We start from the raw sequence: 25,023 nt of genomic DNA, 5'->3' as shown, positions 1-25,023 counted from the left end.
ATTATAAATACACAATGGAATGATATTCAATGCACTTTTGCCCTTACGTTTCAACTTATAGGAACAATCTGTGCAAAACTGAAGTGGTTTAAAGAGGACATGTTATGAATGGGCATCTGTAATAATTGTAATCGCCAGTCTGAACCTGCTGCATCTGTGAAGTCCTAGGTGTAAATAATATTGCTCATACCCATGTAGCATGCCTGAAGTAATCTAATGAGAGAAGCATAGATACATAAAGAGTACTAGTCCTATGAAGAGTATGTCTGAAGTGCCTCTCTGTTTTCCAGTGCAGTAAGTCTGTGTTCCCACTTGTGCTGGGCCACGTACTGCCTGTGGGAGCGGACAGTGTAGTGTGTGCTCCGATGGTCCACTGTCGTCCAGCTGTGTTAGGCCATATGGGGGGACGCATGCGCCTGCCCTTGATTATATGAAAAACCTCTCCTCTTTGTTCAGTGCCAGTGCAGAGGGCTTTCATTTTTTAGAAGCTCCTAATTTCAATTACATGATTTCAAAGTGTTCTTGTTAAAAAAATGTTTGAAAGCACAGACACTGGCTACTTCCTAAAGTACATACTTAAAGCTTTAAATGTCACAGAGTTAATCAGTCTGTATCCTATTCCTTGCAGACTGAACAGCAGGAGGATGCAATCCAAGCATCATTAGACACCCCACACACAAAGCATTAGAACCAACTATCTCAACGTTTAAGTTGCAGAAAGCTTATTTTGCACAAACAAGTTGTAATTTGGAAACTTTAATTACTAAGCTGCTAATATGGTAGTTTTTGATCTCCGCCTGCTGATGGGACTTAAGACAGTCCATGAAGTAATATTTGGCCTCATAGGGACCATAGAGGATGAGAAAAAAATACTGTTTTTTAGGGATGGTCACTGAAAGGCAAATAATTCTGAGTTGGTGCATGGTTATGCAAATTTTAAACGCCAATTTATGTAGCCAATCAACTAATCAAATTGCACCTTGGCTGGAGCCCTGCATCAATTAGGATATATTTGCATCCTATTGACCATCCCACCATCTATTGACCATCCCACCATCTCGACTGTTCTTTAGCAGTAATAAGCAAAGTATTTAGGGTTTTTTTTTTCTTGAAAACAGTATCTCGCAGTTGCATTGGAAGTTTTACTCTAATCACAATTTGTTTTACAGATCACTAAAAAGCAATGCTGTTGGAGTGGTGCTCTCAGACTGGGCTTCACCTCCAAAGATCCATCGCGGATTAACCCTGACACATTACCCAAGTATGCCTGTCCTGACCTCGTGTCCCAGAGCGGATTCTGGGCCAAGGCCTTACCGGAAGAGTTTGCAAATGAAGGAAACATCATTGCCTTCTGGGTGGACAAAAAGGGACGTGTCTTTTACCGGGTCAATGACTCTGGAGCAATGTTGTTCTTTAGTGGAGTTCGCACCACAGAACCACTCTGGGCCTTGATTGATGTTTATGGACTTACGCGAGGCGTCGAGCTACTAGGTAAGTGCAGAAAACTTCCCATGAGCTACAGCTGAATAATGTTCTGGAACCTTTGTTTAAATTATACCTTTAAGTAAAGGTAAGTAAAAGTTTAGTAAGTGACTGCAAGAAGTGACTTGCATGACTGTAAACTGCTGTATACTACACCATAGTGCAGGCCACTGCCACTACTGAGTCTGTGGTAGTCCTAAGTGAGTGTCCATGTTTGACTGAATATCCTGAATTGAAAGCGAATTGAACTGAATTGAAATTCTCCTTCCACCTGTCCTGTGCCCGTCACACGCGCCTTGTTGTTTGTCCCTAAGTGATACCATTGCCTGGCAGGCCTTTGTACCAATTCCAAAGTCAGGCAACTGTTAGGAGTGGAGAACAGGATAGGTGGTCAAAACTGTAATCTGTCTCAACTGATAATGGGTATTTTCCGTGGCTGTGCGGTGCCCACATATGTAATGACATCCTGTGCTGCTGAGCTAGTTGGATTATTCAATGTGCACTCTTGCTGACAGTGAGCTTGGGTCATTCCTCTGTACCTCAGATTAGTCACGGTAAATATTAAGGTTTAGAATGTTCTAGAAACCCTGGCAAGCCCTTAAAGTCAGATGTAAGTCTTTGGCGAGAGGGGTTGTGGCTGGTCTTCTAAATCAGGATATCCTGGCAAATTTGGGGACATGAAGGGACTGCTGAGGTAGTAAAGCTGAACATCAATGAGGCTTAGGTCTAATGTGATCTATACACAATTTGAAAAAAAAAACCTCACTGTTAAACTTGTCTTGGACTAGACCACATTTGCGTATGGCGTTGGGCTTTAAGGTGACAAAAGATGAGGTCTGGATCTAGATCTTACTTATTTGGTCTTATCACAGTTTACTCATTTCAAATTGCTGGACTAGCTTTTAGTTAAATGGTGTTACACTGAGGATTAGTTGTGGTCATTCATGTGCCCTAAATCAAAATGGCAGCTGTTGGACAGCAGGGATCTCCTTCAAGCAGATACCATGACTCTTGAAAGTTTTATGGGTTATCCTAACAGGTCCTGGTCCTAGCAAGGATGAACTTTCCTGCTGGGTACAGGCTGAGCATTCTATTTTCATAGACGCTTGGGGGTTATACTTGACGGATTGACACACCTTATAGTTTATGACTGTACTTAAAAATAATTAACATTAAAAACTATATAGTTGCTTTGAAAAGGACACTCAGGGCTGTTTTTATCATTTTTTTATTGGTTATTTGGAAAGGCTGCATTGCACAACTGCTTATGCCAATATGGCGCAATAGCATCTAGTGGAGTGTCACAAGAGAAGCATCAAGTACAGGAAAATTGCAAAAACTTGTCTGAAAACATATGTTGTAGAACATTGAGCATGTGATATACATAAACTGAGATGAAGGCTGAACTACTGTTTGGGAAATATTTCTAGTTCTATATAGATGTAAGAATCCATTTTTGCTGTCTGTTTTCGCTGTGTTGACATTTGGAAAAGGTTCCTTTGCTTGTTCTGACAGGAAATGGGTCTCTCCAACAGGAATAATGATATGAACAACCTTGTTTTTTTTTTATACAATCTAGTCATTCCTCATTTCTTATGCTGGAGCATATTAAAATGATGGAGGTCCAAGGAGGCCACAGGAGCAGGAAGTGAGATAAAATTTCCCCAATCGGGACAATGAGCACAGTAAAAACCCAAAGTTTGTTCTACTCCTGTTTTGACCAGGCACACGTGGGAACGGAGCTTAAAATGAATCTGAGATAAACTTTTACTCATTGCATAATTGTGTTCCTTTCATATAGTTTATAGGGCATAAATAATCATAAACTATTGAAGCTGTTTGCAGCTAGATTTGCTGTGTAAACTATCTAAACTTTAGATAAGATATATAGTCAAATTTACTTGTTATTGTTAGTTTTTCATCTCGGATCCGCTTTAAGGCCAGGTTGAATGCGGCACCATAAAGCACTGCATGCGGTACATTGCCGTTAAATGCATGCACTGCAGTAAAAGTGAAAGCATACTTTTCATTGACTGTATGCTTCACTGTACTTGATGCAACACAAGTATAATGTGTGACGCCTCTGTTCTGATCTGTTGCGTTGTGTTCCTGCTGCCACAGGTAGCGCAAAGCAACTGTCATTGTGAACGTAGCCTAATACTTGATATATAATGAACTCGAGAGAGAGAGTAGACATTTCAGGTCACACCTAAACCTTGGTCATCACAGATACACCATGTTTAGGTACAAACCAATTACCCCAACTGTGTCCTCAAGAGCAATTAAGACATACAACTGATATTTTTCCACTATCTGTAGAGTAACACGAAAGTTCTGCTTGGGAATATTTTTTTCTTTAAAATTTGTACTATGAAGTTTTTATTGTTATAGTAATGTCAATGGTTGTTGGTACTGTTCCTCATGGCACAATTTTACAGCACTGCGGTTTTTAATTAATGTAAATGAAACCCGGTGGTCACTGTGCCCCTTTGACCTTGCTGGTGTAGTTAAATCAAAAGTATGCCCTTGCAAACCAATTTGAAACAATAATAAGTTATGTCACACATCTAATTGCTAAATTGCATCCTGGTGATCCTTCCCTCTGTGTCTCTCACTCTCGTCTTAAATTAATTGCATATTTTGTGCTTCGAAGAGATACAACACTGATGTTAATTGGGCCCAGTGAAATTGCTTTTGAGTGTCTGCACCTGCTTTAATGAGGAAGCAGCCAATAGGAAGAGACTCGGGACTAAGCCAGAAATACCGACAAAAGACCTCTCCAGCTTCCCTCAGTCTGCTCTGATTGTGCCAAGTCCCGTTATGGTTCTGCTTTCTGGCCACAAACCAGACAACGGGGGTGTTCATCACATACTAACTGACGCTAAATTATCATAATCAGAAGAGAAGAGAGTCACTGAACTCTTCAGCAGCTCTTAGAAGCAGATCATAGGTAGAGAAGCACGTAGATGTCAATGGGGAAACATCTGCAGTCAGGCACTTCCAACACTACACCTCCCTGGATATGAATATTCCTCATGTATGGTAAATGTTCCAGTTACTCATAAATTACCTTGGAGGTTTTATGGACCGGCATGTCTGCAGTACAAATGTCAGACATATTGCACAAGGAAGGGTTTGCATCATTTCCACTGGGGATCTAGGACTGACTCCTGTGTAAGGATTTAGGTTCAACTAAGTAGTACTGTGTTCCTCCTGATTGACATACTGACACAAACTAAAGGGGTTTTTCAAGGTGAAATATATATTTCATTCTGCAGGAAAAGCATCTATGTAGAGGACACTAAGGGCCATATGCAATTCTTTTTCACCTGAATTTTCTCCTAGGAGATAATTTTTCATCATTGATTTTAAATAACTTTCCAGCACTTTTCAACTAAAAAAAGTACCAAAAAGTAGGCAAAAAAGGTACTATCAAACTTATTTTGAGCATTTTCTTTCTTTCTGGTGGCTTAAAAGGCATTTTATTGACAAGTTTAAAAATATCACCTAGGAGAAAACTCAGGTGAAAAAGTGAATTGCATATGGCCTAAACCTCCTGAGGAGGGGGGGGGGGGGGTCAGGGGCGAAGGTGGCTCAAATGGTGGCAGATATTGTTGCAGATGGGTGTTGGTTGGGGTTAAGCATCAATAGAGGGAGACACAAAACGCAGGAGGGAAAGGTGGGACTAAATAAAAAACAAACACAAACTTTGTTAGAAAAATATACAAAAATAATTTATTCATTTAAAATCAATATTTTAGCATAAATAGTTTATCTTAACCAAATGAAAAGCAGATGAAAAAGGGGGGGGGGGGGGGGGGGGAGTAATGTTTAACTCCATGTACGAATGAAAAGATCTCACCATTAGTTATCAAAGTTCCTAATTACAAATGCAATAGCAATATCCGTATGAACAATCGTAAAATCCAAAGTGTGTTATATGCTCGGCACAGGGCACAGGTGGGCTTCCAAACGTGTGCAGGGCAGTTTCGAGGCTAAATTGCTCCCAGGTCAAGGGGGTCAAATTTGCACCCCAATCCAAACCCACCCCCCTCGAGAACATTTGTGATGCAGTTATTAAGCACTCCTGTATAGGTGGCCAGGTATAGGTGGCTCCAATACTGGGAGCTAGGTATAGGTGCCCCAGTATAGGTTAGCCAGCTATAGGTACCCCAGTATATGTTTGGCAGCTATAGGTGCCCCAGTTTAGGTTTGCAAGGTATAGGTGCTCCAGTATAGATTCGCCTTCTATAGGTGCTCCAGTATAGGTTAGCCAGCTATAGGTGCCCCAGTATAGCTTAGCCAGCTATAGGTTCCAGTCCCCCCTCCCTCTGCATAGTGCAAGTGGAGCGGTTATGAGAAGAGACTTACCGGCTCCCAAAGTTCCAGTGATGATGTCCATTCAGCAGCAGCGTGTCCAGCGCTGTCTCTATAGCTGCAGCAGGTCTCTCCGTGCGTGACCTGGTGGTTTGTAACAGCAAGTCACATGATAAGTCTGTTACGAGTTGCATGCACTCTGCAGAGGGATGGAGGGGGAGCAGAGCGGACAGCCAAAGAGCCGCCTTTTATACTTAAGACGCCTGTAGGCACAAGCCTACAGTGCCTAATGGCAAATCCGGCCCTGGGCAGAGCCTTGTATAGTCCAGACTAGTCACCCTGTTGCAGTGACCAGTGGAGAAATGTAAGCACAATCTAGAGCTTCTTGACACCTAATCGCAGTGTATGAAGATAAGGCTTAATATGAGTTGTATATGTAGTCCAATATGGATAATGTGGGTGATAAGTGATAATGTAGCAGAGAGTTCAATCTCACTAACGCCCCACATGTGCCAGGGATCCAGACAATAATAAGATGTCATCTAATGGGGGAAGCAACAGTGTGGGTAGCCACTTGGGAGGGTGTGTAGGAGAGATCAGAAAGGGAGATTAACAGAAGGAAGATTCAGCCGTGGGCCTGGTCAACATCTTTCGCTGTGGCTTGCAGTGTTATCAAGATTTTGTGCACCAGGTAATGGTGTCTGAAGGATGCCAGCTCGACTCACGCCATGATATGGGTGGCAGGGAGGAAGCCACCCGTGTACAAACTAAATGACGGGATACGGTAGAAGCGCTAGCCCACACCAGAAGCGTAGGAAGAGCTGAGACCCAGACAGCGCCATCTTGTGTTCAAAAACAAGAAATACACACAAAAGCCATATAGAAAAAAAAGATAGAAAAGAACACTGCGTATAGCTCCATGTGCAAGTATCAAAAATATATACAGTATATTCTGGCGTATAAGACTACTTTTTAACCCTTGAAAATCATCTGAAAAGTCAGTGGTCGTCTTTTACGCCGGGTGTCATTGATGCTGGGTGATACGCCCTAACCTGTTACCGACACAAGCGCACATGTGTGAGATCTGAGAGGAAGAGAAGGAGGTAAATAGGATGCAAGGGTTGGCCAGAAGGGTGAAAGAGGCGTGTTTTAGGGGCACAATGAGATCTATTCTTCCATACCGCTTTGATAAACAGGCAGACAAGGAAAGCTGACCAATCCACTTAGGTAGAGGGAGTGTTGACCAATCCAACCAGTCGACCAATCGCCGAGACATGGTTATATACTGGTTGCCACATGCAGTACAGCACCAGTATCTGTTTATACATAGCACCAGTATATGATGTTGTTTTAATTTTTATTTGGTGTGCATTGGAAGAGGGGTAGTCTTATACGGCGAGTATATCCCAAACTCTATATTTTAACTGGAAAAGTTGGGGGTCGTCTTATACGCCCAGTCGTCTTGTACACCAGAATATATGGTAATAGCGTGTGTGTGTGTGTGTGTGTGTGTGTGTGTGTGTGTGTGTGTGTGTGTGTACGTATATAAGAAAAGTAGAAAAAGGAAAACAGACGGACACTCCAATAGGATCCGTTCACATTAGTCCATTCAGAACGGATCTGATTGACGAGTATAGTTTAGGTCCCACTTGATTATTCTGGATTGCCGGACTAAGCAGATGCAGATGGAATCAATAGTAGCCCATGAGAATGGGCAGTGTCTGTTCTCACTAGGCTGGTCGTCGCATACGTTTTGCTAATTGTTACTTACCTGCTGCAATCACATTCGGGTCCACTGCTGCTGGTGAAACTGAAAACAGATCAGTTTTTCATCTGTCCAGTGTGAACCCAGCCTTATACCACACAGAAGTCGTCGCAGGAGGCACGACTGTGGATGTCCACAGTATTTGGTTAACCCTTATCTGCTCTATTTACCCCTTGCAAGGAAATAGTTCAGGGTTAAAAAGAATTCCAGAATTGTAGATAGATTGTAAACATTACATAATGCAGAGACTAGTGTAGCAATGTGTATACATTACAAGATGTATCATAGAAATATGTCACAATGTGATTCTAGTTTGATGAAGCAAGGCAAGAGAACATTATTTTCCTGCATTCCAGAGCAGTCCTCAGCTGCAGTGAGAACATTGTTCTTATATTACAGGGTGTTGATATACATTGCGGTGTTGGGGAATGGGTTCCATTCTATGAATCCTCGCTTAGCAGCTGTATTGTCAGTGGAAGGGAACCGTGCTTCTCCTGAGCTGTGAGCAAACAATGAATGAAAACACAGGCTTCCATTTGATTGAAGTGCAGTTCTGCTGCCAAGGCAGACGTGAGCTGGCTTCTTAACCCTGCCGTTGTCAGGGGAGATGGCAGCGTGTCACAGATCACAGACTTGCTGCCAAATTACACAAGAATTGGCTTTTAAGTAAGAGTCTGCAGCTGGTAGAGGAGTTCTGGCCTGATAGGTCATGATGCATACATTATGTACTGGAATCCGCTTTCTCTGTCAAACAATGGCTGTCTGCTTGCTGAAGAATGTGATGTCTGGTTGAAGCTGGCCATTCACTACTCAATGTTCATCCCCTGTCACTCCCTCCTGCATACGATGGACAAACATATATACACACACACACATCTTATTAAATCTGAAAAGCAAAAGAAAGGAGTGCTAATAGTGAAACACGGCTTTATTAGTACAATAAATAAGGGTCTACCTGACAAAGGCGTGGACACACCGAAACGCGTAGTGATGTTACTGGCATACGGACGTCTGCTGTGGGAGCCTGAGTCTTTTGCAACACCTGGGATTGATACCTCTGCTGGCCACAGCAGTCAGAGAGGCCACACACCATGGTGGGCGGATGCTCCTGAGAAGCTAGTTTAATTTTACTTCTAGTAATCACAATTTTTTGTACCAATAAAATTGTGTTTCACTATCTGAGTGCTCCTCCCTTCTTTTGCTTTCCTCTTCAAGATGCACCTGTCAGCCGGATGGGAGAAGCTGCAGTAGAAGTGGGCACACTGACAGCCTCTTATTATTGCCTATTATTGCTGTGATAGTGCAAGATTTTCCTTCACTTCTACCTTTTTACATCAGTTTTAATACAATTTGGTTTTATGAAGTGGTACATCTGTTCTATAAATCCTGACTAGATAGAACTGGGGAAGCATGCAAAGTGTTCGACATCCCCTAGCCTTAGCATCGCACTGTAAATATGTTCTAAAGTTTGGTATTCACGACTCCCATCACTGTTCTAAAGAATAGTGGTTCATTAGCCGTAATGTGTTACTGCTCTTAAAGTGAACCTCCGGACTAAAAATCGACTCAGCAGCACTGAAAAGGCTTGGTGTTTCTTTAACAGTTTCACAGCATCAGAACTTTGTTTCTCTTATACAAGCCTCATTTTTAGCTGCACAGAAGAAAACGGCCCGGGCTTTTTTCCCCTGATGCTGTGCAAAGCATGATGGGATTTCTGATGTTGTTGTTCTCGCTCTGCTGTTTTGGTGCAATTTTTTTTTTACATTTTGAATTTGACATTTGAAGCCTAGCGCATGCAGCTGGGAGGGGTTATCAGGACACAGGACAGTTGGAACTGTGTCTCCTGCTCCGTGTCACCTCCTTTCAACCAAAAAGATGGCTGCCCCCATGACAAAGATGGCAGCCCCCATGAATCACAAACATTTACCTGTTCTTTTAAAACAGAGTGGGTAAGAGATTATATTACCTATATATTCTAATTAACATAACTAACTTGATGACAGTATGTTTGTTTAGGCTGAAGTTCCCCTTTAAGCCCACATTTTCTTGTGTGGCACTGGTATAAACATCCTATATCATATCAGGTCAGTATTTGTTATGTTGATGATCTCTGTCTCATCTTCTACTACGTTCTGCTTACTCATGTTTTGGGTAAATGCTCTCAGATCATCATGTTTCAGGCAGCGGGATTTCTGACTAAATCAGTGACTGACTGACCAGCAGGTTTGTCCATGATGGGAACTTATGCAAGATGTCCACAGGGGAATCAAAGCCTTTGTTGTGTTGAGATAAAATAACAGATTGTTGTAGGTTTCCAGTGCTCTGCTCTAAAGTGCTTGTTACTAAAACACAATTACACAATGTGCTCTAATTATAGACTGTCTTAAAAGTGTCATGTATGTAGAAATCATCTTTGGTTGTGAGGGGGAGGGGGGGGGGGGCATGAGGGACGTGTGGCAAGATTTGAGCAATGAAGAGCAAGATGCCCTGGCTGAAGGAGGGCCCGATTGTCTAGGGACCCAGGTGCAGTTGTAACCAGTGCTCTTACACCAGTGTACTTACAAGATTTTTTGATTTAGCTTGGCACAGCCACAACTGTCACTTTTAAATGACCTGCTTTTTGAAATTAAAGGAATGGCTGGCACAGAATTTCAGCTAAAATATCTGGGGTTCTGTGGGGGTTTCTGAAGATAAAAACTGCCACTTACCTGGGGCTTCTATCAGCCCCCTGCAGCGGTAATGTCCCACGACGTCCTGCTCCCATCCGCCGTTCCCCGCAGCCGGCACCGGGCTATTATTCGTCTGACATACAGACGAATAATGCGCGTTGCCGTGCCTCCGCTCGCGTCATCTGAGGCTTACTGCGCAGGCGCAGTACAACGGAGCCTTGTACTGCGCCTGCGCAGTAAGCTTCCGATGACGCAGGCGGAAGCGAGCGGGTGCGCGGCCACTCTAGCGCAGCCGCAGTTGGATCCCATGCCGCTTAGACCGGGGCCGGCGGCGGAGAACGGCAGATGGGAGGAGGACGGCGTGGGACATTACCGCTGCACGAGGCTGATAGAAGCCCAAGGTAAGTGTCCGTTTTTTTCTTCCACAGTCCCCCACAGAACTCCTTTAAAGCCCACCTGAACTGAGAAAGGCATGGAGGCTGTCCTATATTTTCCCTTTTAAAAAAAATTCTAGTTATCTGGCAGTCCTGTTGAACTTTGGCTGCAGTACAATCTGGATCACACACCTGAAACCAGCATGCAGCTAATCTAGTCAGACTTCAGCCAGAAACATCTGATCTGCATGATTGTTTAGGGTCTATGACTATAAAAGTATGAAAGGCAGAGGATCAGCAGGACAGCCAGACAACAGGCATTGTTTAAAATATGGCAGCTTCCATGTTCCTGTCAGTTCAGGTTTAAGTATTTGTGGATTAAATACCAGTAACTTTATCCTCTATAATAAAACTTGACTGTCTCTGCGTCCCATCCCTGCACTTCCTGTTTGTGTGTGTGTCCCGTGTTTTGCGCTACTGCGCATGTGCAGGGAGGGGACACAGAGACTGAGGAGAGCTGAGGGAGGACGGGCAGGTGGCGTGTGCAAGCGGCGTGCACGCACGGCGGGTGCACGCATGAGCGGTGACTGCGGTGGCCCCGGGAGAGTGGGAAGGGAGGGGATTCGACACAGACCTAGAGCCCGTTTTGAAACGGGCTTAGCTCTACTAGTCTTATATATTGCTAGAACGAACAGGTTGTTTTATAAATGTAAATATAGGTAGGGCGCTCCACCAGAGTCTGTGCCTTAAAGAGAAACCGAGGTGGGTTTGAAGAATGTTATCTGCATACAGAGACTGGATCTGCCTATACAGCCCAGCCTCTGTTGCTATCCCAAACCCCCCTAAAGTCCCCCTGCAATCTGCAATCCCTCATAAATCACAGCCACGCTGCTGACAAACAGCTTGTCAGAGCTGGCTGTGTTTATCTATATAGTGTCAGTCTGCTGCTCTCCCAGCCTCCTGCAGAACTCCGGTCCCCGCCTGCATCCCTTCCCTCCCCGCTGATTGGATGGAAGGGACGGGGGCAGGGACCGGAGCTATGCAGGAGGCGGGGGAGCAGCTGAGACTGACACTACAGATGTAAACACAGCCTCACAGCATGGCTGTGATTTATGAGGGATTGCAGAGTGCAGGGGGACCTTGGGATAGCAACAGAGGCTGGGCTGTATAGGCAGATCCAGCCTCTGTATGCAGATAACATTCTTTAAACACACCTCGGGTTCTCTTCAACTATATTGTATCATTTCATCCTTATGGTCTGCATGTAAAACGTATAGTATTTTAGGGAAAATGTAAAGATTTCTCATGGGAAAGGGCATATCCGCTACTGATTAGGATGACATTCAATCCTGGGTTACAGTTCCTCTTTAAACCCAGGTTTTGAGCCACCACAACCTTTTTATTTTTTGCTAGTCACAGAAAACAGAGGGATAAAACAGTTGGGGAATAAGCCTTTAACATCTTCACTCAGCTATGAGGCAGACCTTGAACAGTGAATGGTTGCTAACTAGGTAGGCTTCATGGGAAATATCAGCTTTTCATTGTGCAAGGTACTGTATGTACTGCACTATTATCCAGAACACAAGTACTGCCAATCAGGTCTGTTTTCTTGACAATAATGCAGAAATATGTTCATGTATAATAATGGAGCCCTCGTATAGTTCAACAAAGTATCAAAGTATTGAAGAGCTATTTAATTTACTTTTCGTTTGTGGAAAAGAGGAACAAAAAATATGGACACATTTCAGTGTACTTATAAAAACATTATTTTGCTTGTCTTTTCAGAATACTTCCTACTGAAATAGAAACATTGGTACTTATCCGTTAGCCGGGCGCATCCGGCAGGTGGCGCTGTTGTAGCGAATTTCGATGCACTGTTGTATCTAATTCCATTCATAGTTACTATGGTAACAGGTGGCCGCAGGTGGCGCTAATTACATTGTTGATACGCAACGTAACGATACAGTGTGTTAATGGCAACGAATATACATTGTATTTGAAGTGGCCGGAATTAAAATGAAGGCGGCGGCAATGTAACACATGAAGCCGCCGCCTTCGTCTGTTCTTCTTCTCCCCCTTTGCCCTCTCGCTTCTATACAACACTGCCAGCTGGGGTGGGGGACACGCGTGTCCCCCCACAGTCGTTCGTCGCAAGGAAACAAGCAGGCTTCCCTGCCGCGACGAACGACTCTGGGGGGACACGCATGTCCCCGCAGGCTGGCAGCGTTGTATACAAGCGAGAGGGCAAAGGGGGAGAAGAACAACAACAGACGAAGGCGGCGGCTTCATGTGTTACATTGCCGCCGCCTTCATTTTAATTCCGGCAACTTCAAATACAATGTATATTCGTTGTCATTAACACACTGTATCGTTACGTTGCGTATCAACAATGTAATTAGCGCCACCTGCGGCGCTTCCATTCACACAGTAACTATGAATGGAATTAGATACAACAGCGCATCGAAATTCGCTACAACAGCGCCACCTGCCGGATGCGCCCGGCTAACGGATAAGTACCGAAACATTTTTTGAACTTCAATACTTCTCTTTGATTAACTTTTCTTTTTTTGGAAACCTTAAGTTAACATGGTGTTACCGCTTTCTCTGTTCACCAGAATGTCATTAGATGCACGTCTAATGGCCCTACAGAGATCAGTAATGTTACTTGCTTGTATTACTTGTTCCTCTCCTCTGACCTCAGGGTCAGTGTGGTCCCCATAAACCTCAGTTAAAGTATCCAGACTCTCCTTCAGCACAGGGTTGAGTGGAATATTTGGAAATAAGGGCACTGATTGCAGGGGAGACTGAAGCACTGGCTATAGGTGGGAAAGGAATAGTGGCTGGAGAAGAAAACTTAATTTGCCACAGAAAAGATTAGAGCCTTGGCCACAAAGGGGAAAGGGTCCTTCCTTTCTGCAGAAGTAAACATTAACTGGCATTAGGGGGGGGGGGGGGACACTAGCTAAGGCAAGAAGTGCACTGACATTGGTGGAAAGGGTAGCACTAGCTATGAAGAGAAGGGCACTTGCATTGGGGGAAAGGGGAAAATATAGCTAATGGCAGAGGAGCATTGGCATTGGGGGAAAGTGTAGCACTTGCTATGGAAAGAATAGCACTGGCATAGAAGCAAAGGGGAACACTAGCTATGGAGAGAAGGACACTGGCATTGGGGGAAAGGGGAGAATTTAGCTAAGGGGAGAGGGGCACTGGCATAAAGTTTGACAAAGATGGCCTTGTTTACCCCCTCTTGCTCTTGCTGACCAGTTTTTTTTCACTATCCAAATGTGTCTACATCTTTATCTTCAGAGAGTGTTGGTTATCCTTCAGCTGTCCTAAAGGTTCACAGGTTCACAGGTTAGACCCTACTTGGCTGAGGCGGCTGCTAAAAACCACCTTTGCTGAGAACCTAATGAGTGTATGGCGCCCGAAATGTCAGCAAGAGATCCAGAATGCTGTACAATCTTGCCTAAATGCTGCCAGTGAAATTGTTTCCTCCCGCACTGGTTTCTGAGCTGCCTAAACTAGTCCTTTATCAGAACAACATTGGTAGCAACAGAGGAGGACCAAACTCCTGTGAAGAAGAGCACAAATGAAGACCTATGCAAGTGTAATTTCTGTAGTCACTTGCTCTCCTGCCATGAGGATGGGTAAAATTGTTCCTTAACTGTATGTGGTGGCTTCCAGGCCGTCTGGTAACTTCCACAATGTTCTACTGGATAAACCCAGCTGTTCATATAGAAGATAGCAAAGCCCAAATAGGAGACAACAATGATGGAAGCCACAGGCCTCTATGTAGGGCACTGCTAAATGGTATGCATGAAGAACTTTCCAAACATTCATGGTTTAATTATGTAAAAGAAATGTATGTATAAGAGACAAACCAGAGCAAAATGATGTGATTTCCATTTGATGGAAGTTAAAATTCCTTCCAGTTTTATATGTGTTTCTATAAACATCAGCGTGATTAAACCACAAGCAGGTCTGGCAATATAGATTTCTGCCTTGTAAAAAGGGCATTATGTTGTCCCGCACAGCAGTTTATTTAAAATCCGCTTTATGATTTGCGTTCTCTAAACACCATCATCCTTCAGGTCTTTATCATTTAGTAACTGCTGTTTTGAATGTGACATTTTGTTCCTTTTCCTAAGCCTGTTAATCACAGAAAATGGTTACAAAGCTGCCCAAGTTTTTATATTTTAAACCTTAACTTGAAAACAGAGCCTCATAGCATGCATCTTAGCAACAGCTGAATGCCTTAATTATTTACCATATGGAGTTCCATCTGATTACCCTCTTGTGTTCTCCCTATTCTTTATTATGGCTATGTTGCCATGGGTTGAACATTAAACCCCTCCAGCACCATTCACAGCCATGGTGTTGGGGAAACCACTATAAGGTACAGTAAAGATAAAAACATAGGAGTACGTTTCTGCAACGTTTTTGCTTAGGGGTCCATGTTTAATAACAACATGCTTATGTGGGCTAAAGAGGTCTAATAAATCACAGGAAGCTTTTAACAAAGATAGGTGCTCTCTGGGCCACCAAAATGGCTTCAGTAAGGAGGCTCTGGGATACTGGGGTCACCACCAACCCAAATGCAGACCAGTAAATACAACTAAGCCAGAGCTCAACCAAAAATCCTTTTAATCCTTAAATGGCATTTCTTCATAGTGACAGATGCGTTTCAGGGTTTATCACCCTTCCTTAGATGCCTCAGGTCACCTGAGGACTCACTAGTCTTATCAATCTATACTCCATACAACACAACCTTGAAGGGCAGGCACATGCTTCAATAAACAATATAACTAAGAAAACAGAGAGAGCTTTGATTCAAGGAAAACAACATACATTATAAATTATCCATTTATGCCTTCAGCATCCCCATTCTGTCAATCCAAAATGCTTCACGTTTTATTAGAAGGTTGATACTATCTGTTCCATCAGTGGCCTATACTTTCTGAAGGATACACCACCATAGTTGCCTCTTTCTAAATTGTTTGGCCAAACACGTTTCCTTGTAGTCCTCCGACTTTTGCGACCCCATGAACTCTAAAGGCCTATACACACGCCAGATGAACCTCAGGCAAAACAGCTCTATCAAAAATTCAGCGTATATACCGCAGTCCCCAATGCGGCTCGACTGCTGTGCCAGCGGATCACTTCAGCCAAGCAACAAGAGAGTACATTGTTCTTCCCCATTTTCCCCGCCCCCTGCACTACATCACTCCAGTGCTGCCCAACCCCCTGCCTTGAGCAGAACATGTTGCTCCCTTAGGCCCTTATCCAAGTAACATTTCTCCTGACTTTTCTCCCACGAGATAGGCAGGTACACAAGTAATCTCAAAGTTATTGTTACTCATGTTTTGTTTGGTTGTAGCTCTAGAGGTGTTTTTTGGTAAGGTGTTTTATCAGTAAACCTCTCCTTGGAGGAATTTTATAGGATATGGGCCTTGGTCTTCCTGGCCCACAATGACAATGAATGGCTCAGGTGTCAGAGTTTAAGTAAGATTATTTTGTATGTATTTGAAAAAGAATTCATAACAAGTATTCCAGGTTAAATTCACATAACACACAGAGAAGAGAACGAAGAGAGCAGTGACCCTAATAATCATCACTGAGTGATGTCTGCTCTGCCTTCTGCACTCTTCCATTCGCCTATCAATTCCTAATCACCCCAGACTACTGGCACACTGGCATTTCCCATAGCCCAGCCTCGGGACTGCCCACAACCCCTATACGTAGTTTCATTAGTAGTGCTTACCACATTAGGTGTTATTAAATAGCACTGTCATTTGCCCAGTCTTCACTAGTCACCTTACGTGACATCCAGACTAAGTACACAGCGGCAGTACAGAAAGTACATATTCTAGCTTCACATAGCCACTCATGACATACGCAGCTTAAACGAGAAAGGAGGGGCCTTATAAAATGGGTCATGGGCCAGATTGTAGCCTCAGATTAGACAAGCCAGATGTAGTTAATATAGTAAAATATAACAAGGTAGCATTTGATTTGATTTAGTTTATATTTCAAGCAAAGAATGCTCGAAATGAATGCTGTATTCTGAGCGAAGAATGATGGGCTTGGTCATTCACATCCAGGTATGCCAGGACACAAAGTTCTATAATACAGTTAAAGAATGATCAACAGAACATTCCTAAATACATATCTGTAAATCACTGGAACATAGATGGTGACACCTGCCAAATATTGCTCCAGTGATCAGTACCTGCCAGACAATGGCCCTGCTGCTGCTCATTTGTAACTGTTTGTATAAGCCGGGTAAAATGTGACCTTATACTTCAAGCTAGCACAAGAAATCAGGCTGAGTGGAATCTATCATGACACTTGCAGAAGCAGCTATTTTCAGATTTAGCTGTATACAGGGTTGAGGCAGCCAGTTCATCTGCAACTGATTGGCTTCCCCTCTTACAGCATGAAATCATGCCTTAGGCCTGGGACCCACTAGCAGACTTTTTCTAAGGCCTTGTGATTTGTAAAGAGCTTGCTTATGTAATGCTATGTGCGATTTAAAAAAAAGTGGATGATACCCATAGCGTCACATTAGCAAGAGCTTTTCAAATCACCGTTATTGGGTTCCAGGCCTTAGCTAGACTTAAAGGAATACTATCAATTAAAACACATTTTTAATACTTTATATTAGGGTACACATTACCACTTTATTTATTCATCCAGCCAGTTCTCTCTCCCTGCTTAAAAATCTTCCTTCATTCCTCACACAGCTCACAAATATACTTCACTGTGTCTCAGCATGCAGGAGACATGAGGAGGGGGAGGCTGATCTGAGGAGGTAACTGGAAACTTAGGTGTGCTGTAATATTGCAGTAATATAACTAGCAGTCATGGGTGAAGTATATACACTACTCCTGACTGACTGACTGGCTTGCTTGTGATAATACACTCCAGGCTGCATCTACTTCATAGACTCCTATCTAGTATTCCTGCTGAGAGGGAGAGACACTGTTTACAAAGGCATTATCAGGTTCTTTATCCGTCAGAGAAGGGAAGACAAGGAACACATACTGCTGCAATATTTAACCCCTTACCACCATCTGAAAAAGATTTCAGCAAGGTGATTATTAAGCTATACATTGATTTGATAGCAACCCCCCTGTGCAGGAACATGGTCTAGCCCTGCAGAGCCCAACACTTTTGTATCTAAGGAAGGAGGATTTTACAGCAGAGAGGAAGAACTGTGAGGAAGTAAATTGCTCCTAGTACTTGTGGTAATGTGTGCCCTAACACACAGCATTAAAAAGTTGTTTTAATAGATAACATTCCTTTAAAGTGGAACTTTAACCAAGGATTACAACATATACATAAATACAGACTGTTTTGAATTGGTTGATCAGTGCATGGCGTGGATTAAAGTGGCTTTATGGAGTAGGCCTTGAAACACCCAGAGTTACAGACTACCCAGCAAGCTCATTGTGAGTCAGAACTCTAGGAGCGTGTTAGGGGCTACAAAGGACCAAAAAGCCCTCTTACTAAAATGTTAAGCATAACAAAAATTGCACTGATAAAAATCAACCAATCTGAAAGAGTCTGTATGCACGTTGGATTGTTGTAGTTGTGTACAGTTAACAAGCGGACACATCATTGCATTCCAGCAGTTCTGGAGTAGTGGTTAGCTTACATGGACAACCAGGGATGATTTGCATATTCATATTCAGCAATGATGCAGTGTATGCTCACTCTAGCCAGAATTATCGTAATTACCTACTGTTTTAAGAAGGCAAACTTTTGTTTTGCATAGCATTTTAGTAAGAGGGCTTTTTGGTCCTTTGTAGCCACTTACACACTCCTAGGAGTTCTGGTTCAACATGAGCTTCCTAGGTAGTCTGTAACGCTTTATACATATTCAAGAGTCTCCTGATTTGGTTCCCTTTAACCACTCCCTGCAATATGGATGTTATACAAATTTCCTATTTGCACTAAGGATGCACAAACAGAACATTCATAAATCCCGGCTATTCTGCTGAAGCACATGCAATGTGGCCAAATGCACGCTTGTTCCCTCTAGCCCATGGCATGGAGTGATTAAAAAACACTTCAGATGCCCTACATAGTTTTGACTATTCTGATGACCTCATGATTCTAGCCTCCTAGCAGCAGTACTATTGGGAGGGGTGGATGCTGCCTTCTGGACCAGCTGTTAGAAGGGCTGGTTTTATGCCTTTCTAACCTTCATCCAGTGCTAAATAAAAGGTTTTGCCTAGAGTTATGACTTAACATGGTCATGTAAATAAGTCATGATCAGTGGATCTCTCTGTGTTACACATGTGACTGAATTTACTAGGCTAAGATGTGATGATATTAGCAAAGCATTCCTCTAATAGATGTTCAGAGAGCCGTCCAGAGCAGAATATTTACTCTGGTGTATCTTTCATACAAATGATACATGCCACAAATCTCTGTTCGGCATTGTAGCTGATGATAGATGACATTATAAAGGGAATTGTGATTGTGAAATGTATCCGTTCTCTGAAGCTCCGAAAACATTTTTTTCTTTTTTAGCTAATGCAGTAGGATTTTTTTGTAGCAGATTAACAAGAGTCAGAAAGCAACAGACAAGATGGTACTGAGTGTACAAATTAAACGTACCATAGCGATGATTTGTGTTATTTTCAATAGGAGCCAAAACAATGGTTAGCCAATAAGAATATTGTTAGTGAGTGCAGCCAAGTGGATTGCCTAAAGTAGCAGTGCTCTCTAATTTCTTCAGTAAAATACCTCCATGGCAATATAAACCTCTTGGAGGAGGAAATATATACAGGCGCAGTAAGCACAGAGTGATGCCAAGGCATGGATACACAGTATTTCACTGCAGCAGAGAAGTATATGGAAAAGTACAAGTGTAGCCTAAGTCCTGACAAGAAACAAAAACCTTTCTTATGCACCTTGACAGGCCCCTTTATATTCTGCAGTACATTTCAGTTGTAATAAAGCCACTGAAAAGCCTTGTTTATTGAGCTGGAGTCATCTTCATGGTTCCCCTGCTTTTCATTCAGATGAGGTAGCTCTGTCTATAGAACAGCCAACAGGGAGGCCCTGCATCTGTTTCAGTCTGGGATATCAGGCTGTGGCATACTGGCAATAAAAACACAGGGCTCTGGGTGGAGTTCATCTGCTAAGGTTTATGAGAAGCAGCCCACTACCCTCAAGATGCCCAGCTCCCATCATGCTTTGCACTGTGCAAGCAGCAAGCCGGACACCACTGTAGTAAATTCAGAAGTCTTTCTAGGTCAGGTCAAGTAACAGTTGAGAAACTGGGGAAACCTTGATGAAATGAAGCCGAAAAAGACATTTAAAGCCCACTTGCTGGTACAGATCTAAAAATATTACCCAACAGCTTAGTAACACTTATCAGATTATGTTTTTACATGTTTGTGTCTAGTTGGTGAGCTGGACAACCAGGGCCAGTTCTAGACTTTATGCTGCCTGAGGCAAACTTGTGAGGATGCCTCCCCACCCCCCTAATTTGGAATGACATCACGAGACGCACGGCACCCGACAATTTACTCTGCTTCATTTAATGTTCTCACATGACATGCTGCAGATCAACACAATAGCACACTGGCTGGCTGTGAGTCTGAGACAATTGCTCGCCTTTAGCGACTCCATTCCTCCTCAGTCAGGACAGCAGTGCCACCTCCTCCCTTCTGCTGTGTAAGTCAAATGAAACCCTGCTGCTCTCCTTCCTCCCCCCTACTCATTCACTGTCAGACTCCTCACACAGCACAACAAGCTGCTTTTCCCCAATGATGACCTCTTTGTCTCGCTCTCCTCTCACTTTTCCTCCTACTCTGACTCCATGCCTTTAGTGTAAACACAGTACCAACATTCTGCACCTGATGCAAATGTTTCACCTTGCTTCATGAGAGAACCGGTCCTGTGTACAACAAGGCATTACTTATGGCATGTATTGATGGTTTGGGGTTAAAGCCTTGGATTATTTTGTTTAGAGATTTAAAAAACAACCTGGTTTGTGTTTGTACGGACCGTAAACTACCTACAGCCATGATCTCTCCTCCCCTCCACACGTGTAAAATCTTTCTCGGTAATCATCAGCTTCTCACATCAGCATTTTAGTATACACTACTACTAAATGCTAGCCACAAGTCAGTTCTCAGGTTGGCTTCACAATCATGTCTGATTTGCGAATTTGAGAACGTGATCGCCACACGTGTAATGTATTTCAGTGGTTTTGCATTTTATTTCCGATCGATTTCACATATGCAATTTAAATTGATGACAGCTCTGCTTTTTTTGTGTGTGTATGCAATGTCAATGGTAAATTACTGTATTTTGTTTGTAAATTAACTTAATTTGTATCAATCATTCCCATTGCAATTTTTTGCATTCAAACACCAGTAGAAATAGAAAAAACTGAATATTAAGATTTACAACAAAGAATACAACATCAAAAATGCAAAGATATGAAGGTGAAAAATAGCAATTTTTTCCCCCTGAGAACGAGTGTGAACCCTGCCTTGATGTGTACAATGGTAGCAACTTGTCAGTATCTTTAAAGAGGAACTCCAGTGAAAATAATTTAATAAAAAAAAGTGCTTCATTTTTACAATAATTATGTATAAATGATTTAGTCAGTGTTTGCTCATTGTAAAATCTTTCCTCTCCCAGATTCACATTCTGACATGTATTACATGGTGACATTGTTACTGTGGGCAAGTTATGTAGCTCTGGCTGTTACAGACAGCTTTAAACAGCCATTTCCTGTCTGTGAACATTGTTACATTGTGGCAGTTTGCCCAGAGTACCGCGGTATTCAGAGCCTCTTGTGGGAGGGGTTTCAGCACAAAATTAGTCACACAGCGCCCCCTGATGGTCTGTTTGTGAAAATCATTGTATTTCTCATGTAAAAGGGGGTATCAGCTACTGATTGGGATAAAGTTCAATTCTTGGTTGGAGTTTCTCTTTAGCGTTAAAATGAGTGAATCAAATACAGTGTTCTGCATTACTGATCACAGTCACACTTAAAGCGGAATTACAGGGTGTTTCCCTACTTTTTATTGCCAATATAGTTACCCTACCTGTTTTTATCCTAAAGTAATGTTCCTCATAGTTCAATTATATCACCTAGCTATAGCTATTTATGCATGGTGGTGAAATGTGACTATTGTGATAATTGGCCAAATTGGAAATTTACTCCAGACCAATTATTTGTCCTTATTTAACAAAGTGCTTAGTAAGATTTAGTGGAGCCCAGTTGTTGTTTATTGCATTTATAAAGCTCCAACATGTTACGCAGCGCTGGACAATAAATACATACAATGGTACAAAGGATGACAGATGTAACAAGGCTATACAACATAGGACAAAGCTATACAAGGCAAACGATACAAGATACATGATCATGGGATTTTGGGCTGTTTAGTTAGGCCCAGGAACAAGTATGAGGCGGTCATAGAAAAGAAGCACACAACACGATCATGTAGAATCATGTAGATTAGGGGAAGGGAGGACTCTGCCAAAGGCTTACAATCTAAGGGTTGAGGGACCATATAATTTCTGAAATTTAGTTCAGGTTCGGCCTATATATACCGTACATGTTGGCTGTATATTCAGTACAGTACTGTACTGTACAGTGCAGTAGTTGTCTTTCACGATGTATCTGTATCACTAACCACAAAGACTCTACATTCAGCTGTGTTGAAGATAATGACTCTGCACACAGAAGCTGTATGTTCGTTGCTCTGCAGTCTCATTGTGCTTGTACTTTACAATGCAAATCTTTTATAGACATTGCTAACCAAAGAAGGTCCATTTAACAGTAGGGTCAGGGCAAGTCTTGCGCATAATGTTAGGGTGCAGGTTAGTGTTGGGCATTATAGGTGCCTAGGCTAAGACAAATGGCCAGGAAAATAGACACTGCAGGATATCTCTGAAAAGAGCACATATTAGTAGAAACCATTACTTATATTCTCCTAAAAGCTTTCTTGGTTGATTTTAGGAATCTGTCAAGTCTTATGCTGTGTGTTTATGTTTTTAGTAAACTTTACATGGAATCAGTAAAACCTGTTACACACATCCAATTTTGATTGGCCAATGACCAGCCAATTTTACCATCTCCATGTAACACGATGGTCAACCGATTTTGAATACTATGAACAGTTTGTGTAGGTAATCTTTTATACTATGGCTCGATCGTGTGCTGGTTAAGGGCTCTGCCTCTGACACAGGAGATTGGGGTTTGAATCTTGTCTCTTCCTGTTCAGTAAGCCAGCACCTATTTAGTAAGGAGTCTTGGGCAAGACTCCCTAACACTGCTCCTGCCTACCGAGCTCTCCCTAGTAGAGGTGGCCCGAACGGTTCCAGGTGAATTTCGGTGGTTCGCGTTCGCCCATGAACGCCAACTTTATGGCGGTTCGATTCGCCACCTATACTACTTCATTAGGGTCAGCTTTGACCCTCTACATCACAGTCAGAAGGCACATTGTAGTCAATCCGGCTACACTCCCTCCTGGAGTCACTCCCCCCTTATAAAAGGCGGGCAGCGCCAGGCAGTGGACTCACTCGTGTGCCTGCATTAATTAGAGAAGGGAAAGCTGCTGCAGACTCTCATAGGGAAAGCTTAGTTAGGCTCTTGTAGGCTTCTTAGCTTGCTCCTTACTGATTCTTATTGCTAAAAAAGCGCCCCTCAACAGCTCTTTTAGAGCTAATCCTTGTTCTTGTGATCCAATTTTTTCTTTTGTGTGTGTCCCACTGACACTTGTGTTGCATAGACAGCCTTGGTAATTTCTACTGTGTGTGCAGGCCCAGCACATTCAGTGACTACCTGTGTGTGTGACAGATGCACATTGTAATACCCATGACTGCATATACCTACAACTTGTTGTTCACAGTGCACCTACCTACGTGAGCGCACGCAGTGTCACTGTGCCTGTCCGGTACCTGCCTGTGTGTGACAGGTGCACATTGTAATACCCATCACTGCATATACCTACTTGTTGTTCAAAGTGCTTCCACCTACCTACGTGAGCACACGCAGTGTCACTGTGCCTGTCCGGTACCTGTCTGTGTGTGACAGGTGCACATTGTAATACCCATCACTGCATATACCTACCTGTTGTTCACTTCAGTCAGTGTACCCACCTACCTACGTGAGCGCACACAGTGTCACTGTGCCTGTCCGGTACCTGTCTGTGTGTGACAGGTGCACATTTGTAATACCAGTCATTGCATAATTGTTCACACTACTTGTGTGACCACACGCTGTGTAATATACCACTCCGAGCATATCTGTTAACTGCACCTGTGTGACAGCTGCACATTGTATTGTAATACCAGTCACTGCATACCTTTTCACTTCCTCTCCCCCCCCCCCCCTCCCGATATGCACAAAACAGGTAGAGGCAGGGGCAGACCCAGAGGAAGGCCACCCGGCAGTTCTGTTTGAGGATGTGCTGACGTGATTTCGTGCGGCCCTGGCCCAAAGTACAGTGCTCAGAAGAAGGCACGTCCCATCAACTCCCAAGATTGTCAGGACATGGTTGACTATTTAACACAGAACACCTTATCTTCCGCAGCCACCAGCGCTACTACTCGCACCACTTCCGCTGCATTTGACACTTCGCAGGAGTTATTTGGTGGGGAAATCACTGATGCACAGCCATTCTTGTTACAACAAGATGAAGGCGCTAAGCAAATTACACCACCTCATAGGTCTGAGTTAGGTGAAACTATGGACGTAAGGTGTGAGGAGGAGGATGATGACTTCATCATACCTGCTGTTGGTGCAGTTTATGAGGTGTCTGAGGCAACCGAAGCTGTGGAGGATGATTATGATGATTATTATGATATGGATGCCACGTGGGATCCTAAGAGACATGATGACCAGGGGGACAGTTCAGAGGGGGAGACAGAGAGGAGTAGCAAGGGGAGCTCGTCGTCAGAAACAGCTGGCGGCAGTGTCCGGCGCCATGTATCGCCACCTATGGACAGCCAGCCAACATGCCCTTCAACGTCAGCTGAAGTGCCCACACTCCAGGGTGGCTCAGCGGTGTGGAAATTTATTAGTGTGTATGCCAAAGGTCAGAGCACTGCCATCTGTACTCTCTGCCACCAAAAATTGAGCCATGGAAAGGCCAACACCCACAAAGGGACAACTGCCTTACTAAGGCACCTGCAGAAATAGCACAAACTGCAATGGGAAGAGCACCTGAGGAAAAGCAGCACACAAAAGCAAAGCCTGCTCCTCTTCCACCTTCAGGTGCATCATCTTCAGCCGCTTTCTCCCTTGTACCTTCACAATCACAGCCTCCCTCCTCCACTCTGCCTCTCACCTTGAGCGGTTCCTGCTCCTCTGCCACAGCAGCAGCCAGGTGTCTGTGAGGGAAATCTTTGAGCGGAAGAAGCCAATATCTGCCAGTCA

The 25,023-nt window shown here is 43.3% G+C and overlaps 1 protein-coding gene and 1 long non-coding RNA gene across 4 annotated transcripts in view; one reads left to right on the top strand and one right to left on the bottom strand.

Annotated features, from left to right (window-relative positions):
• Positions 1 to 25,023, bottom strand: part of LOC137535508 (uncharacterized) — an 89,834-nt gene that overhangs the window by 21,417 nt on the left and 43,394 nt on the right. The gene's annotated exons all lie outside the window — the stretch shown is intronic.
• NEURL1 (neuralized E3 ubiquitin protein ligase 1) overlaps positions 1 to 25,023 on the top strand; it is a 372,529-nt gene that overhangs the window by 316,868 nt on the left and 30,638 nt on the right. For all 3 annotated transcript variants that reach the window (XM_068257347.1, XM_068257348.1, XM_068257349.1), the window contains exon 3: positions 1,170 to 1,491. In XM_068257347.1, the coding sequence (XP_068113448.1) occupies positions 1,170 to 1,491 (322 nt within the window). The remainder of the gene's footprint in view (positions 1 to 1,169; positions 1,492 to 25,023) is intronic.

Source organism: Hyperolius riggenbachi, chromosome 10 (genome assembly GCF_040937935.1).
Source record: "Hyperolius riggenbachi isolate aHypRig1 chromosome 10, aHypRig1.pri, whole genome shotgun sequence".
Classification (NCBI taxonomy): Eukaryota; Metazoa; Chordata; class Amphibia; order Anura; family Hyperoliidae; genus Hyperolius; species Hyperolius riggenbachi.
This window is presented reverse-complemented; position numbering and strand designations above follow the sequence as displayed.